Source organism: Rhea pennata, chromosome Z (genome assembly GCF_028389875.1).
Source record: "Rhea pennata isolate bPtePen1 chromosome Z, bPtePen1.pri, whole genome shotgun sequence".
NCBI lineage: Eukaryota > Metazoa > Chordata > Aves > Rheiformes > Rheidae > Rhea > Rhea pennata.
The window spans coordinates 40,221,480-40,237,651 of NC_084702.1; the positions used below are offsets into that span (position 1 = coordinate 40,221,480).

The 16,172-nt window shown below is 43.5% G+C and overlaps 1 protein-coding gene across 3 annotated transcripts in view; it reads left to right on the forward strand.

Annotated features, from left to right (window-relative positions):
• SEMA6A (semaphorin 6A) overlaps nt 1–12,086 on the forward strand; it is a 116,122-nt gene extending 104,036 nt beyond the window's left edge. For all 3 annotated transcript variants that reach the window (XM_062599142.1, XM_062599144.1, XM_062599143.1), the window contains one exon: nt 9,568–12,086. In XM_062599142.1, coding sequence (XP_062455126.1) covers nt 9,568–10,757 — 1,190 coding nt within the window. In that variant the 3' untranslated portion in view covers nt 10,758–12,086. The remainder of the gene's footprint in view (nt 1–9,567) is intronic.
• Nucleotides 12,087–16,172: the final 4,086 nt, after the last annotated feature.

Genomic DNA, 16,172 nt, shown 5'->3' on the forward strand with positions numbered 1-16,172 from the left:
CTTTCCCTGACACTGTACATAAAAACTACTTCCAGAAAGGCACTGGGCTGCCCAGAATACATAATACCCACACCAGGAAAAGAAAAAAAATACACCACCGTTTGTTCTATGCCATCAGAGGAGCTTGGTGCAGTGAAATGGGAGCAGTGGAGATGAGAGATTCACGTTGCAGGCTACAGCAACTTCTCTGGAGCCCTGAAATCATGCATATTCAACAAAACATATGTAAATCTCGTTTAACCCAGCTGTGAAAGACCCTCTGAAATAAACTAATAAAGAACAGCTGGATATGTTCAAGCTTATCCCAGGCATAGTGGAAAGGTCCTTAAACATGCATTGAGATTCTTTTACGTCACCGGAGGAAATGCAGCAGACTCTAAAGGAAATTTGTGTTTTAAGATGCAAAGCAGCATAAAGTTTGCCTCTACTGAGACAAGCTACAAAAGAATTAATTTTCCTTGACATTTGGATTTATACATCTTGTTATAACTACTGCAATCCACGTGTTTTACTTTTTATGAGGGATCTACTGTGTCTGCCTATTGCCCATAACACACATCTAAAATTATCATTGCTCACTAGGAGAGGGTGAGAGGTGAAAGAAAGTACTGAAATCAGGAAAGTTCAAAATGAACAGCCACTGAATACCCCCTACCAGTAGGAGAAATGTTTTCAAGCACTTTCTAGTGCAGGAGATGGCCTTGAGCCTAGCCACTGGGACAAATTAAATTAGGCTGGCTGCAGGACTGTAATCTTTTTCATTGTTATATAATAAATCCAGGAAGTTGTGTATCTCAAACGTCTCATACCTACAAATTTACTAAACTGGTTTGTTTACAAAGATACTGCTTACTGGTATCAACCATTATTTTAAAGTTTACAAGCTTACTTGCAGTCTTTTTCAGGTCTGTCTCGTCTTCATATTGAGGTGAGGTGGGCGTTGTCTGAGTATGGAGTGCTAGTTCAGGGCTCTTAATTTTTGTCTATAATACTCCCTTTCAGAAGAGAACTGCTTCTTTTTAGTCTCTCAAAATTCACAAGTATGACCATGATACAGCTTTGTATGGCCACTGTGACTTGCAGAAAAATTAGACTGGATGCCCATAGTTGAACTAAAAATGGGATTCTGAAATCCGTTTTGAATAAGTTACTTGGAGGTTTACATCTCATGTGGACGTGGTGGTGTCATTTCTTTAAGCTATCTTGCTTAACCTATCTGGCTTATAAAAAATACAAGAATTAATTCTTCCTGTTGTGAGCAAAGCTGTAGGTTGATCTCGTCCTTGATTAAGTTGCAACCTTCTTTGTCAATGGAGAGTCATGTTTACAGTCATCCATCAAGAATGGGGAGAGGTAATGTAATTTGGACCAGTTCAGAGGAGAAATAATAACACCTTCAAAAATCAGTAGATGAACCCATCATTAAGTGGTTGCTTCTGGACTCAGTCTGATTAAGAGCCGGAAAACCTTGACAGTGCCCATTACGGCTGATCTGATTGCTTACATCCTTTTCAGGCTTTGTTGCATGTTACTTCAGACATGTTATGTACTGATTTTTCTTTTCATATTTTTGAAATATGTTTTCTCCTCGTACCTCTAATGATCCATGGGCCTTTTGTAACTTAATGCTTTTTCTGTACTAAATTCATTCTTCTCTTCAAGCACATATACCCTCTTTTGCTGTTGCTGGATATCTCAGACTGTTGGCTTGGGCAGTTGCCTTTGACAGTCTTATGGAGATGATCAGTCTCTTCTTAGCACAGTCAGCAAAACTTATTTACATTTACAGACCTTTATAAATTGACAGTCCAGCTGTTACGGGGGGGTGAGGGGAAAGCATTTGCCAGCAGTTTTAATAGTGAATTTTTGAGATGGTGTTTTTTCTAACTGAAAAGAGAGTCTAGAAAAATGATTACCAGGTAGAATTGCATTGAGCCAACAGAACAAGGCCCTGCTAGCCAGGAGGAAGATGAAGGAGATAGGCTGCTAACTTGTTTCAGCAAAGTAGAAATTCCAGTGAAGTGTCAAACATAAATCACTGGGATTCTAATGCAGTTGTTTTGTGTGAAGAAGTTGAAATTATTGATTGAAGAAAAGTAATGAGATAAAGTCTCAGAAATGCATGGGACACTCTACTTATTCCTGAATTTACTGTCACTTTAAATCTTAAAATCTGTGTGTCCAGTCCAATTTTTTTTTTTTTTTTTTTAACTACAAACTGTTGGTAAAAAAAGAAGAAGAAAGCTGCAGGGATTTTCCAGGTTGAAATAGTCTCTTATCAGCATGAGACTGCCTGTAAACACTGTTCTAACACCTGGAGACACATGTTGAAAACGTATTCAGTGGTATTTAAAAAGATATTCTGAAGCCTATAAAAACTTCCAATCATAGTGAGTTTATACCAGCATTCTCAGTTATCCGAAGTCTAAGGAAAGAAAGATGTAATCAGACAGAAAAGCTTACTCTGAGAAAAGAAATGAACTGCAAAGTTTTCCCCTTGAACATCAGCAACAAAGACACTATCAGGCCTTGCACAACTCTGACTTGTTTTGTGGAAAGTCTCAAGTGATTCTGTAGGTATTGGAGATAGGAGCGGGCTGATTTCCATTTAGCTAGAGAGGTGAAGTTTAAGAGAGCAATGGTTCTCACTCCCTGCCTGCTACTATGTATGGCCTAGGCATAAATACTACCTTTTTCCCTGGTAGTGGCTCCCTCTACTTCCCTACCAAAGCATCATTCTTCATTTCCCACCTACTATGCCTAAATTTTGTTTGTGCCACCATTTTGTATTATTACTGCACCATCTGTTGCAGATGAGTAAGACAGCTCATTGCGGAAATGATCACAGGGCGGTCTTAATGCACCTGGGATGTGGTCATCTTAGTATCCAGGGTGCACTTCTGGAGACCATCATTCATTTCCATAACAGAGGTGTCTTTGTACCCACCCTATAGCTAACTGTAGTACTCAAACAAAAATACATTGTTTTGGTGACAGGTACACATAGGAACTTGTAATAATGGGACCAGATATTGTTCTCTGGCCTGCACTTGTTATTCTCACCAACTGTAACTTGGTTGTAAAACAGAGCAACATTCAGCCTATTGTATTACTAAAACAGTTTCACATTAAACTATTCAAACCAGGAAGGAGCCTTTTTTTTTTTTTTTTTTTTTTTTTTTTTTTTTGTTCATCAAGCAGTTGTGAGGGTTATAAGCTGGACTTTGAATTTTTGTTCACTGTAAAGCATACACCAGAACGTAGATTTAGAAGAATGTGACTGTGGGGCTTTCCTTGATGTTTTGCCGTCACTATGCCTGATCACAGACGAGACAAATTTAGGCTTCAGCATGGGAGATTTCTTTTTATACTGCATGTGCTAAAGAGAATATAGGCTCTTTTGCTGGATCTCTGGACACAAGGTCCCTTTCTGCAGATGCATGTTAATTGTTGTTCTCCTGAGATGAACACATTCATCCAAAATAGAAATAAGGAAGCTAGTGATCCAAGAGTAAATAAGTATCTGTATGGAACCTTTCCATTTTTTAATGCTGCTCAGTCATTGTTCAGAGTTGATTTGGGTTCTTTGTTTTGTCATACTTGCACCATCTGGTGCTGCTTACACCCTCGTGGAAGTTTGCGCCAACTTCGGCAGAATCAAAATGCTTAAGCACAGGTTAGCAGTGATTCCTCAGATTCTCTTTTGTCTAATGCAGGGAATCTATGGAGGGCACTTTACTTCAAATCTTTTTCCAGGTAGAACTTTGATCAATACTTTTCAAGTGCAACTTTTCCATAGGTTTTGGGCCACTATCATTTGCTTCTGAGAAAATGAAAGTCTTTCAGAAATCAAAAGTATATCAGTAATGTTTCCCCTTAAAAAGTAAGCCATTTATCTTGTTCAGGAAGGAAGTTTGGCTGGCTTAGTGTAAAGTATTCTGGCAATTTTACTTTGGCTTTTTTATAATCACTTTGTTATCCTTCAGATGCTCATAAAATTGATAGTATAATCATTTGTTCTAATGTCATTTTCACTCTAAAAATTAGACTGACAGATCTGTTATTTGTCAGGTCCTCCCTTTGGCTCCAGACGGATACGTTTGTCCTTTTCCAGAACTCTTGATTCTGGTACTTCCTCCATCATTCTCCGAGGTGTTCCACGGAGTCTAGAGTTTGCTTAGGCTAGTTCCTCATCTAGTCTGGATGAATTCCATTAGACACTTTTAAACATCAACAAGATCTAGATATTCATGCCCCTTTTCTTTATTCTGGTCAGCACTCCTTTGCCCAATTTTGTTACATTTCTGATCACAGGTAAGACTGGAGATTTTTGATGAAGTGAAGCAGGGAAGGCAGTAAATGCTTCAGTCCCTGTCTCTCATTATTTGTCATCCTTTATTAAAGTTTGCTGTTCCAACATCCATTATCCTTATTCTGTTATGCTCATGATATGTATTCTTTAGTAAACTATTTCATTTGTGATTATTTCATCCTAATTACATTTCTGTCCTCAAAAGTTCTTTCCTATTGCAATTAGATGTAGCAGAAGATGCCCAGAATAGCTTCATCAGCATTTTCATACAATAATGCCTTCAGCATAGAGCAAATATTGTTATACTGCTTTTAAACAGGCGTACAGGTAGAGTCCTAATTATTTTGAATACTTTTGTTAGTTGCTCAGAAGAAGAAACCTTATCTCCTTCCTTGTTATGATTATCTAGTCTACAGTAAATCTGTACCATTGTATCACCCCTGTTCTTTTCTCTTTTATCTTCACCCAGAGACATTCAACAAGTCTTTTTTTTTGCAGAACTTCAGAAAAAGTGTATGTGTTATTGACATAAAAATGAACATCTCCTTGCTTTTTCCCCAGCTATCTTAGTGAACAAGCTGGGTCAATAGTCTGGTCTTTTGATTTACCCAAGTGCAAGCTCATGTCAGAACTGAAACACTTTGAAGGTTTGGAAACATTTTTCTTAATGTCCTCTCAACCAAGGTACTTTTCTGTACCTTACGACAAGTTCCGCCAGAAGAAAGAATGAGTTGTATAGAGCTGTGTCAGGTCTTCTCTCTCATTAGATGAGTAAGAAGAGAGGATTTTACGTGTTCCAGACTGTTTCAATACAGGCCATACAGTCTGCAAAAATGAATGAGGATGTTCAGAGATGCAGAAAAAAGGACACAGGGTGGAATTACCATAGGTCAGTGGAACAGGAGGAAGGATCAGGTTGTTTATAGGAAGTAGAATAGCCATGAAAATTAGAGGATATCAGGTGACTAGCCTGGCCCTTTTGGTAACCAGATGTAGTAGTACATCACATGTGAGAAGACCATGGAGTAGTAAGCCCAGCTGTAATTTGCAATGGACAGAGCTGGATTTAACTAGAAAACTTCAAGGAGCCATGTAAGTGTCAGCATGCTTGTGGCATTAGCTACATATAAGCTCTGATCCTCACAGGTGCAAAGTTTTAACCTCAACTGTCTTTGGAGCTTGTTGAGTTTTACTACAGCTGTTACTATCAGATATTTCCTAAGTGCAGTGTTCATACAGGTAAACCTGTAAACAAGATCCTTTCCAGAGAACTGCAGGTTGTTATCTATGGTGATATGTCCCCATATACTATAGAAAATAGTGAAGGGTACGTATGAAAAATTCAAACCACATAAAATCAGGTCATGGATTTTCACGTTTGGAAAGAACAATTTGCAAAGAGCAAAGTGCAAAACAGAATATTCAAAAGGTAAAATTGTTTTATTCAGAATAATTGTTTTATTGTTCATGATAAAAATAACAGTGTCTCTATCAATCAGATTTTTCAGTTTGGTTGCATACCATTTTATGCAGCCAGCCCAGTCAGTTTTCCAATTTATAATGTCTAAGAAAGATGTCGGAAAACGTACAGCAATAAGATTTTTCAGTAACAGATGTTCCTCAGAACTGGGGGTCTGAATATTTCGTACTTTATTTGACTTTTAAAAAGGTACACTCTTCATTTTTTCCCATGAGTTTTTCCATTTATTTTAGTTCTTTGAATAATGAATGCTAATGAATGATGCTGGACTGAGTCTAGGCAACTGCATTTTCCGTTGAGAACTTCAGGATCTGTAAAAGCACACACGGTGCAGTATGTAAAGTGACACAAACACTGCTTGCTTCCAAACTGGCACATTTCTGGAGCATAATTGGGATCACACACTTATTCATCCCAGTGTATGAAGGCAATCACTAATGGTGCTAACAATTTTGGATGTTGATTGGCAGCAACTGCAATTGTCAACCTATTTCACATTAGATTTTCCCCCCACTGTAGTCATGATAGTAGGATGCGGAATATTCCTCATACTTTTTCATTACTTAATTTTATCTGCTCCATAAACATTATTAATGAGGATCAAATCTTGCCCATCTTAAGTCATATGATTTAAGTTAAAGTTGATGGGGTTGCTTACGTAAGTAAAGACACTTGGATGTGATCCACAATAAAAATAAATTATCTCATTAGCTTGACATTGTGTCCAGGGAGGATTCCCTTGCCTAAAGCAAAGCCAGTAATGTTATATATCCTTTAAGTCTATTATAGAAAACATCATAGTCTTCCAGAAGGTTTGGACTCAAGAGGAACTAGCTGGAATCAGGCTGTTTGAAGGCCCTCATAAATTTCTGTTCATGAAACACCTGCAACATGAGCTACATCATTTCAGCTACCCTTGTGTTGAATACACACGATCACTCAATCTGCAAGTTGTAAAAATCAGTCCCTTGGTAATGTGAAACTGATTCCAAGGTGGCATGCAGTGATGATAGTTTGCATTTTACATGCTATCATTCATACATGCTATCATAGACTAGGACTTGGCCTAAGGGTGAAAGCTGAGCAGGGAGAACAATCTCACTTAGCCAGTAGGAAGCACAAGGACTGGAGCATCCATCTGTGCTTATTAGTTTAAGACTGAGCTCCAAGTAGGTTGGATGAGCTTCCTGAGTGCATGCCGCCTTCTCTGCTGTAATCTCTTGCTAGAAAGAGGTATAGAAAAAAGAGAGAAACCTCCCTCTCAGTGACTGGGCGCTTAGCTTTTGTCCCATGTGGGGATTAGAGCAACATTCCTGTAACTTAGGTCGTATGGGTTCCTCTGCAAAACCAGGCAGAGTGGCTTTTTGAAAACAAAGCTGCTGTTTTCCACCTCTGTGCCACAACCGCAAATGAGTACTAAAACGTTAAAATACATAAGCTAGAAGTCCTGTTCCCTCTTCTTGGGACATGGATAGTGTGTACATGCTTCCAGACACAGAGATTCTTAATGACTGTAAGCACTTCCACAAGTAGATGGGCATTGAGCAGGGATTTTGAAAGTCTTTGTTATCCAAAAAACATTGGACTTCAGTGCTGAAAGTGGCATTTCTCTGAGAATTTTATGCCCGTGAAATTAGGCACTGTAAGTGCCTAGTTGGGCACTGTAAGTTGAGGGCTTTGCAGGTTGAAGCTTTCCTTAATTTCATGCCCAGCAATGCATTTCTGGACAAGGCTTAACACTTCCCTGACCATCCTTGACATCCATTCAAGACTCTCAATTTCTGATTCTCCAGATAATGACTGCAGACAGTTTTACAAGCGTGAATAAATTGGGTCTCAAAATGCTAGAGAGTCAGGCCTGTAAATAGCTGCTGTAGGGCCATAGGAGACCAAGCCTATGCAGTTAAATGCAGTTCCACTAATGGTGCTTTAACCACTAAATCATGCTTCTTGTCTATATAAAGCAACATTGTCTGTGGATTTAAATTACAGGGCTGGATTCTGCTGCTTTGTGTTAAGTGCTCAAGGCAAAGAACAGAAAAATCTGCCTCTTAAAAAACTGCTGGGCTTTAAAGGAGGATGCTCACAGAATCCTTTAATTTGAAGACTGGTTCTACTCATAGAACCAATCCGAGGTTTATTTTCTTCCCCTTACTCTTTTACTCGTTTATATGAAGGCAGGATCGTAGTTTCTTAAGGGGTCGTCTGCTCTTGCTATTTATTCTCCTTGTGAAACCATAATCCTCGATTTGTCACCGCGCAGGAATTTCCATGGCAACCAGCTGTGATGTCACAAGCAGGGGATTACGACGCTGCTTTTAAATACAAAGTTCCTGTGTTGTGTGCAAATAGCACTTGTCCACCAAAATGCTGTTATCAAACAGAGAGAAAAACATACTATAGGAGCAATATTGTATCCAGACAGAATACTTACCCAAGGTTTCAGTGAACCAGTGGCAACTTTTCAATGCTCTTTTAACATAGTTTGCTGAGAAGTATTTTGCATTTGGTTCTAATTCTGGGCCACTAATACCTTGTCTGCCAAATACATAAAAAGACATTCTTCCAGAAAGAGCTGATCTATGACATGAAAGATTTGCATCTTCCCAAAGTCTCAGGAGGGCCTTTGAGGTACATTTGCTGTCTTGGTGTCTCTCCTGTAATAAGGACATAGTTTACATTTCCTCTGAGCATATCGGGCTTTTAATGCCCTTGCATTTGCACACTCTCTGGAGAAGGGAGTGGGGGAGATGCTCCTTCAGCTCCTCGTCAGGCACTGATTGCTCTCTGTTCAGCATTAAGAACAAAAACAGAAACGAAAAAAGCAAACTAGATGCTTGGCACTCATATTTCATTAACACTGCTGGCTTAGTACATAACTATGTCAGAAAAACAACTTTCTTTAGAAATTCAGGGTGTTGATTAATGCTCTGTTACAGACATCAAATTGCAAAGATGTACTCTGCCAAAGATGCCTTCTCTGACAGTGAGTGCCAGGAGGGCCGAGGAAGACTTGACGGTAGTCTCTGAGCTCAGGGCCACAAAGTGGTCATTGTCATTGACCTCATGGCTAGAGCTTTCAGCTGAAAAAGCATAAGCTTCAGCACAGAGGTCACCTTGTTCACCTGTCCAGAACAAGAGAGAACATTTAAAATTAACCTAGCAAAGACAACTGAAATCTGGACGGCTCAGTACATTTCAGCACTGTCTTCTGTCTTTGATATAGTTATTTAAGCATCCTCCTGAAGCTCAGGCATGTGACACTGACTTCTAAAACACATGACAATGATAACAGACTGACGAGGAGAGAAAGAAGCCTAAAACAACGTGGGATGCGCTTCTCTCATGTTTGTAGAGCTTCTGTCTCTTTGATTTAAAGCTTTTTCAGTGAGAACAATTTACATTAGTAAAAATTAGACGATGAGCAGTATATCAGAGGAGAAGAAGTAATAGCGCTGACCCTCTTGAAGTTAAGGGGAATTTGCCCAAGCTTGGGATTTCAAACTGACTGCAGCCCCTGTGAGGGAATTCTCTCTTCCCTTCTCAATGTTGTACTGTTCAACCCCAGATCTGAATGACAAAGTGAAAGCCCAGTGCTGCTCAGGTAAGACCTGATTGGCGGGTACAGTGTGTCTCTAAATTTGGGCAAGCTTTTAAAATTCACCTTGCAAACCACAAGCAAACCTCTCAGGCAGTGCTTTGAATGGAGCAGCTAATGATAAATAGCATTGCCCTGTCCTTGACTTGTTTAACCACTGTGTGCTGTCTATTGCAGGAGTGATTCGCGAGAGTTATCTGAAGGGTCATGATCAGCTGGTGCCAGTCACCCTGTTGGCCGTTGCAGTTATTCTTGCTTTTGTCATGGGGGCCATCTTTTCGGGAATCGTAGTGTACTGCATCTGTGACCATCGCCGCAGAGACGTGGCTGTTGTGCAGAGGAAGGAGAAGGAGCTGACCCACTCCCGCCGCGGCTCCATGAGCAGTGTTACCAAGCTCAGTGGCCTCTTTGGAGATGCTCAGTCCAAGGAGCCAAAGCCTGAAGCTATCCTCACACCTCTAATGCACAATGGCAAACTGACTACCCCAGGCAGCACTGCCAAAATGCTAATCAAAGCCGACCAGCACCATCTGGACTTGGCCGCCCTGCCAACCCCGGAGTCTACTCCAACCCTGCAACAGAAGAGGAAGCCCAGCCGTGGCAGCAGGGAATGGGAAAGAAACCAGAACCTCATCAACGCCTGCACAAAAGAGATCCCCCCAATGGCCTCGCCCGTGATCCCGACTGACCTGCCCCTCAGGGCTTCTCCCAGCCACATCCCCAGCGTGGTGGTCCTGCCCATCTCCCAGCAAGGCTACCAGCACGAATATGTTGATCAGCCGAAAATGAGTGATGTGGCTCAGATGGCGGTGGAGGACCAGAATGCCACCCTTGAGTACAAAACCATCAAGGACCATCTCAGTAGCAAAAGCCCCAACCACGGGGTTAACCTGGTGGAAAATCTCGACAGCATGCCACCAAAAGTACCCCAGCGGGAAGCTTCCCTGGGACCCCCAAGCACCTCTCTATCTCAGAGTGGGCTGAGCAAGAGGCTGGAAATGCATTCCTCTGCTTACAGTGTGGACTACAAGAGAAACTACCCTACGAACTCGCTCACGAGAAGTCACCAGACATCGACTCTCAAAAGAAACAATACTAACTCCTCTAATTCGTCCCACCTCTCCCGAAATCAGAGCTTCGGCAGGGGTGACAACCCCCCGCCTGCCCCGCAGCGAGTGGACTCTATACAGGTCCACGCTGCTCAGGCACAGGCTGTGACTGTATCTAGACAGCCTAGTCTCACCGCATACAACTCGCTGACGAGGTCGGGCTTGAAACGTACGCCCTCGCTAAAGCCAGACGTACCTCCCAAACCTTCCTTTGCCCCGCTCTCCACGTCCATGAAGCCCAATGACGCATGTACATAATCACAGTGGGGTGTGGGGGGGGAGAACAGCAATTAAGCAGAGGTTGCCCTTGAAAGCCAGTTCTGCAACTGTATCACTCACTCCTCTGAGAAGACGGTTGTTGCTAAGCTGAGGAAGTGTTGATTCTGCTCTCTGGGAAAAGTGGAATATTTTTTTTAAACCCGAGCCATATGATCCATGGTTAAAGGTTTGCAATTGCAGGACTCGCCCCCACAGCCCGCCAGTTCGTTGCTCAAAAGACTCACTCTCCATCACAAACATTGAGCCAAAAGCACACAGGTGAAAGATGACTGTGACATTTCACCCCCTCAACTGCACAGTGCATTCCTGAACTGGGAAAGAGTGCTCTGAAAAGCAAAACAAACAATTAAAAACAAAAAGCAAAAACAAAAAAAACACAAAAAAAGAATCCGTTGATAAAGCTAACTCTGACTTAACAATGGCAGAAGTTTACTATGTGCAGGTACTGTGAAATGCCCATCAGTGTTACAGCCATTTGGTTATAGCAGTTAAATGCCATGTTGGGCAAACTATGTCATAGATTTCTGCTACTCTTCTCTTTTAATGAATAATGTGTGACTGTTAATAACGCAAGTAACTCCTATTATTTATTGTTCAACTTTTGTTTTTCCTAAGGAAATGACTTCTGCATATCATCCTATGAGCAGCTCTTCAGAAAAGTACATTGAAAGTTATTCCTATTTAACGTGAAATCCATTAACTGGAGTAATTAAAACTCTTTTATTTTTCCAATAAATTCACTGAGTTAAATAAGATGGAGCTGGAATTCTGAACTTTGTGTTTGGACTGTCTGATTAGCTGAAAAAAGGGGAATATTTATTTAAATCTCAGTTAATTCGCTGGCTGGGCCTCTGACCTAAGACAGCAACAAACAAATCCCCCAAGTTCATAACTTCTAACGCAACTGCAAGAGAAACTCTTAAAAGCTGCACATTTGTGCACCATTGCTATCAACATGGCTTTGTCAGTAGCTAATACTTTCTGTGAAGGCACCAGCTTGTGATGTGCCATCTCATTTCACCTTGCATGTGAGACGGCAAACAAAATCCACAAACGGTGTGAACTAGTTAATATGCCGGCTGTTACCATGCATAAATTATGGTCTTATCACACGGGTTTTTCGTGGGAATATATCTGTGAATAGCCTGTTTTCTTCCACATGTAAATTTGTGCCTTACACCCTCAGTTGTGTATAATTGTGAGCTGTAGTATGTAAAACCTTTTTCTTTTCCCCTTTGAATAACGCAAATATTTATTGATCCTCCCTCTGAGCCCCCTGAAGAATTGGAGTAAAACATTCAATTTGAAGGATGTAGTGGTTATTGTCATAACGCCATGTCCCTCCAGATATCAGGCTTAGCGCTGTACCCAGTTTGACTTTCTAGTCGTGCCAGTTCTTCCCTCAAGCCACCCACAAGTGGCGGCGCCGCGCTCTGGGTGCTGGTTCTGCCTCCCCGCCTCCCTCTGCCCCCCTACTTACGGCACGGCTGCGGGGCGACGAGCGCCCCTGGCCCCCGGTCCCCTGGCTGGGCACGGGCGCAGGGCTCGGGCAGCTGGAGCAGGCAGGCGGGCTCCTGCTGCAGCTCCCTGCTGCCCGAAAGCCGGCCGGAAGGACGCTGCATACACTTCTTCGGGGGAAATTGTGGGGTTTTTTTTCCCCCTTTTTTTCGTCAGTGTGGCTGTGCATGTAGCTAGCGTGCGAGTGTGTGTGCGCGCAGAGCGGGGGTGTCTGTGTGTGCGCGCGCCGGTGTGCAAGTTCTTTTCCAGTTTTTGGGTTTATGCACAAAGGTAGATTTGTTTTTAATCTGTTACAATAACTGTGTCAACATACTGTAGAAAAATGAGGGGGGTTGTTTCTGAGCTTTTATATATATATATATATATATATATATCTACTGGACAGTATGTTTGAGTAAGGTGGTTGTTTTGTTTCAATTTGTTTTTTTAAATTTTATACTTCATTTGTTTTTCAGGGTTTCGGTTTTGTTTCTGAATGACTGAAAAGAAAGATTTCAAGTCCGGTAGCTTGTAGATGGTATATAGGAAGTCTGGATGGTCTAGACCAAAGTGTGTAACAAGGGTGCTTGCATGTTCTTTCATTTCATCATGGCTTCTTTATGAAACAGATTTGTTCACCCTTAGTGAACTATGCAGACTGGAGTAGATAGATCTGTATCCAAAGCAATGTTGCTGTTTTTAATAAAAACAAAAATCCCTTTGAAAATAGTAGGTAGCAAGGTCATTTTTTTGAAGAACCAACTTGCAACCTTTTTATGGAGCGCCAAACCCCTCGAGTACCAAATGTGCAGAGCCCACTGCTATGAGGCAGCAAAGCACTCTGTCACCGTGCAGAAGTGAATAATCACTGCAACAGCTTGTGCAGCGATCTGCCTTGGCGATACGCAGCACGCCGGTCACCGCGCTGACCTTGAAATGCTCATTTTGTACTGGGTGGGTCTTCCGTTTCAGTCCCTCCCCTGCCCCCCGGTCCCCCCCAGCCGCCGGGCTGAGGGGCTCGTAGACCTACGTGTGCCTTTGCTTTTCACCCTTGCTATACACTGGTAGATGCAACAGATTCAGACTCTCATTTGTTGTAAAGTTGTAAAATATTGTGATGTCACCGGTTTCCCTTCATTTCCACACTCCCCCTAACATCTGATTCACAATTTAATGTATGTTGTAAAAAAAAAAAAAAGGAAAAAAAAGAAAAAAATAAGAAAGGAAAAGAGAGAAGGAAAAGGGGAAAGAAAAGCTCTTGATTACATAAGGTAATAAAATCAGACTGTTCTACCTTAGTTCTTGTGTCCTCGTTCTTTTGTTTCCATGATGATTTATCCTTTTCCTTCAAAACCTGAACAGATGTGATGCTGATCTTTTAAAGCAGGCTACAGTAAGAAAGCAAATTCTTTGTTATTTCCTATCTCTTGCAGAAGATGAACTTGACTTTAGAGTGAGGTGATGGTAATTAAAAATTGAATCACACATTTGCTCTCCCTCTATTCATATTCCGCATTTTCTTTTTATGAGCTTGTTCATCATCAAGTATTTATGGCAGACTTGATAGTTTAAGAGATCAAGGCTGGGATTTAAGCACGCATGGTCCACCAAAATAGATCATCATTCAGCTGTGCCTTCATCTCCGTGTTTTACATATTAATAATGGGAGAGTCCGTGTTTTCTTCTAGCAGCCATAACTCTATTGCGCTTTGCAGGCCGGATTTAGAGGATGTTGCCTGAAACTCCAATTTTGCAAGAAAATTGTAGTAAACAGATAAATAACAAAAGAGTGTATGTGTAATCATCTCCTTGGTCCCAGGAGTTAGTAAAACATGCCTGCATCCTCCACGTGAAATGTCTGTAAATGTGGCCCGCTTACGCGAAGGCGTTAAAGCGCAGCTGAACTCGCAGTTGCTTCAGCAACCAGGCGTAGCGACCTGGGCTCGCGACGTGTCGCGGGCTCCCCTGCGCTGCCAGCACGCCTCCTTCCAGACCCGCTGCCTCGCACCACCCGTAATCCTGGCAGTGGCTCGGCAGAAGGCGCTGGCCTGCTAGTCTTCCTCGTGGGGGAAGGGGCCGTGGATTTAACAAGGGTCCTCAGGAAGCCGCGAGGCTCCCCGCAGCTCCCCGTCCCGCTCGGTGCCCTGCAGGCCGCCAGCCTAGGTTTGTTTAAACCACCTGTACGTAAGCAGCACCTAGGGGAACTGTTCAAAAACTGAAGTTTCTCACTGTTCCTCTCTGTCCAGTCACAGGCTGCTGGTTCTGATCCTGGCACGCTTGCTCTCGATTCCTTATCGTTTGCTTGGGGGTGTCCCCCCCTTTTTTTTTTAACATTAAATAATCCCGGCGCTTGCTGAACGTATCTGTGAGCTGCACGTTCTGTTTCCGGACAGTTTCGCAGTCGTTCCCAGCAGCGATGCTCAGCCCGGAGGAGCGAGGCCGAGTGCCACCAACAGTGCTTGCACTAGCAGTGGCCATGGCAAACTCCGTGTAAAGCTCCCGCAGCCTTTGCCCACACGAGGCAGGGCACCGTAAACCACGGGCGAGCACGTGCCTGAGGAGGCACAGCCGCTCCTTGCCAATCGTCTGCAGTAATCTGCACACACATTTTTACAAAAAAGTGTAAATAAAGGTAGCTGGGTGACTGAATATAATAGGTTTTTGTAGATAAATCCTGATCCACTATCATATCCCTCACCTCCCTCCATCAGATGTAGCTTTTCAAATGTGTTTTGGCAACGCTCTGCAAACCCTGCCCCGGCGCAGCCCGTACAAGAGGGGATGCTTTGCTCCCGACCGGTCCTTGCGGGGGGGGGGGGGGGGGGGAGGCAGACTGGGCAGCTCGGGGCTGGTGGCCAAAATCCTTTACGGGATGCAGATCCGGATCGGTGCAGCACAACGTTAGCCCCCGCAGGAGGATCACCTCCTGCTCCCGCCCCAGGCTGGCCGGGGCCTCCCCCCCGTTGCTCGTTGAAAGCAGCGGGGAGAGCTCGAGTGGGCGCCTGGTGCGCGCCGCTGCCCTACGGCAGGATCAAGCAAATCTGCCGCCTTCTCGACAGCTGCTTGTCGAACCGCTTGGTGTGAGCAGGGGGCGAAGACGAGGCCCCCCGGGGAGCACCATCAAGCTCCTCGGCGTGTCGCAAGAAAAATAACAAGAAGCAAAGAAAGGGCGTTGGGGCAGTTTCGCTAAGGCCCGGTTTCTATTTACCCAGTTAAAGCGCGTTTCCCCAAAGCGCGGCACCTGCTCCGCCGCGGGCGTGAAAAGGGCGCACGGCGCTGCGCAGCGCTCACACGCTGCCCGCCGACGCCGGGGAGCCCCTGCCCGGTCCTCTCGTTATCGTTCGATTCCTGTTTTCTAAAGAGCGGAGTGACTTGTCTTCAGACCACCGTCAGGTGCCTTGTGCAGGAACCGGGCGAAGTGTTAGACGGCTTCGTATGAGCGGAGCCAGGTAAATAGTCACCTACCTTCTGACTGCTTTGTAATTTAAACAGTGCAAGTCAGTAGGGAAAGGCTATAATTGGCGTCAGAGCGAGCGAGGTGAAAATTGCTAGGTGGCAGCACCATCTGCATCTCGTTTTAATTAGCCAAGGGTTTTTTGTTTTTTTTTTTTTAACCCGAATGTAATTCTGATCAAATCTGATGATCAGAATTGCCGCTACTCGAGTCTGCGCCTTACCCTGGCCGCGGGCAGCCGTCCTCCCCGCTGATCTGGCCAGCAGTTACCGCGGCCGGGAGAGGGGACAAAAAAAGCGGCCGGCCCAGATCGCTGTCGCATCTGCTTAGTGTTTCCCGACAAACTCTATTAAGGCTAGCAGCACCGCTGCTAATGCGATTAGAGCAGTGCTTCCCTCCGCGGGCCGGGACGGCTGCGGACGCGCAGCGGCCCGGAGCGGCCT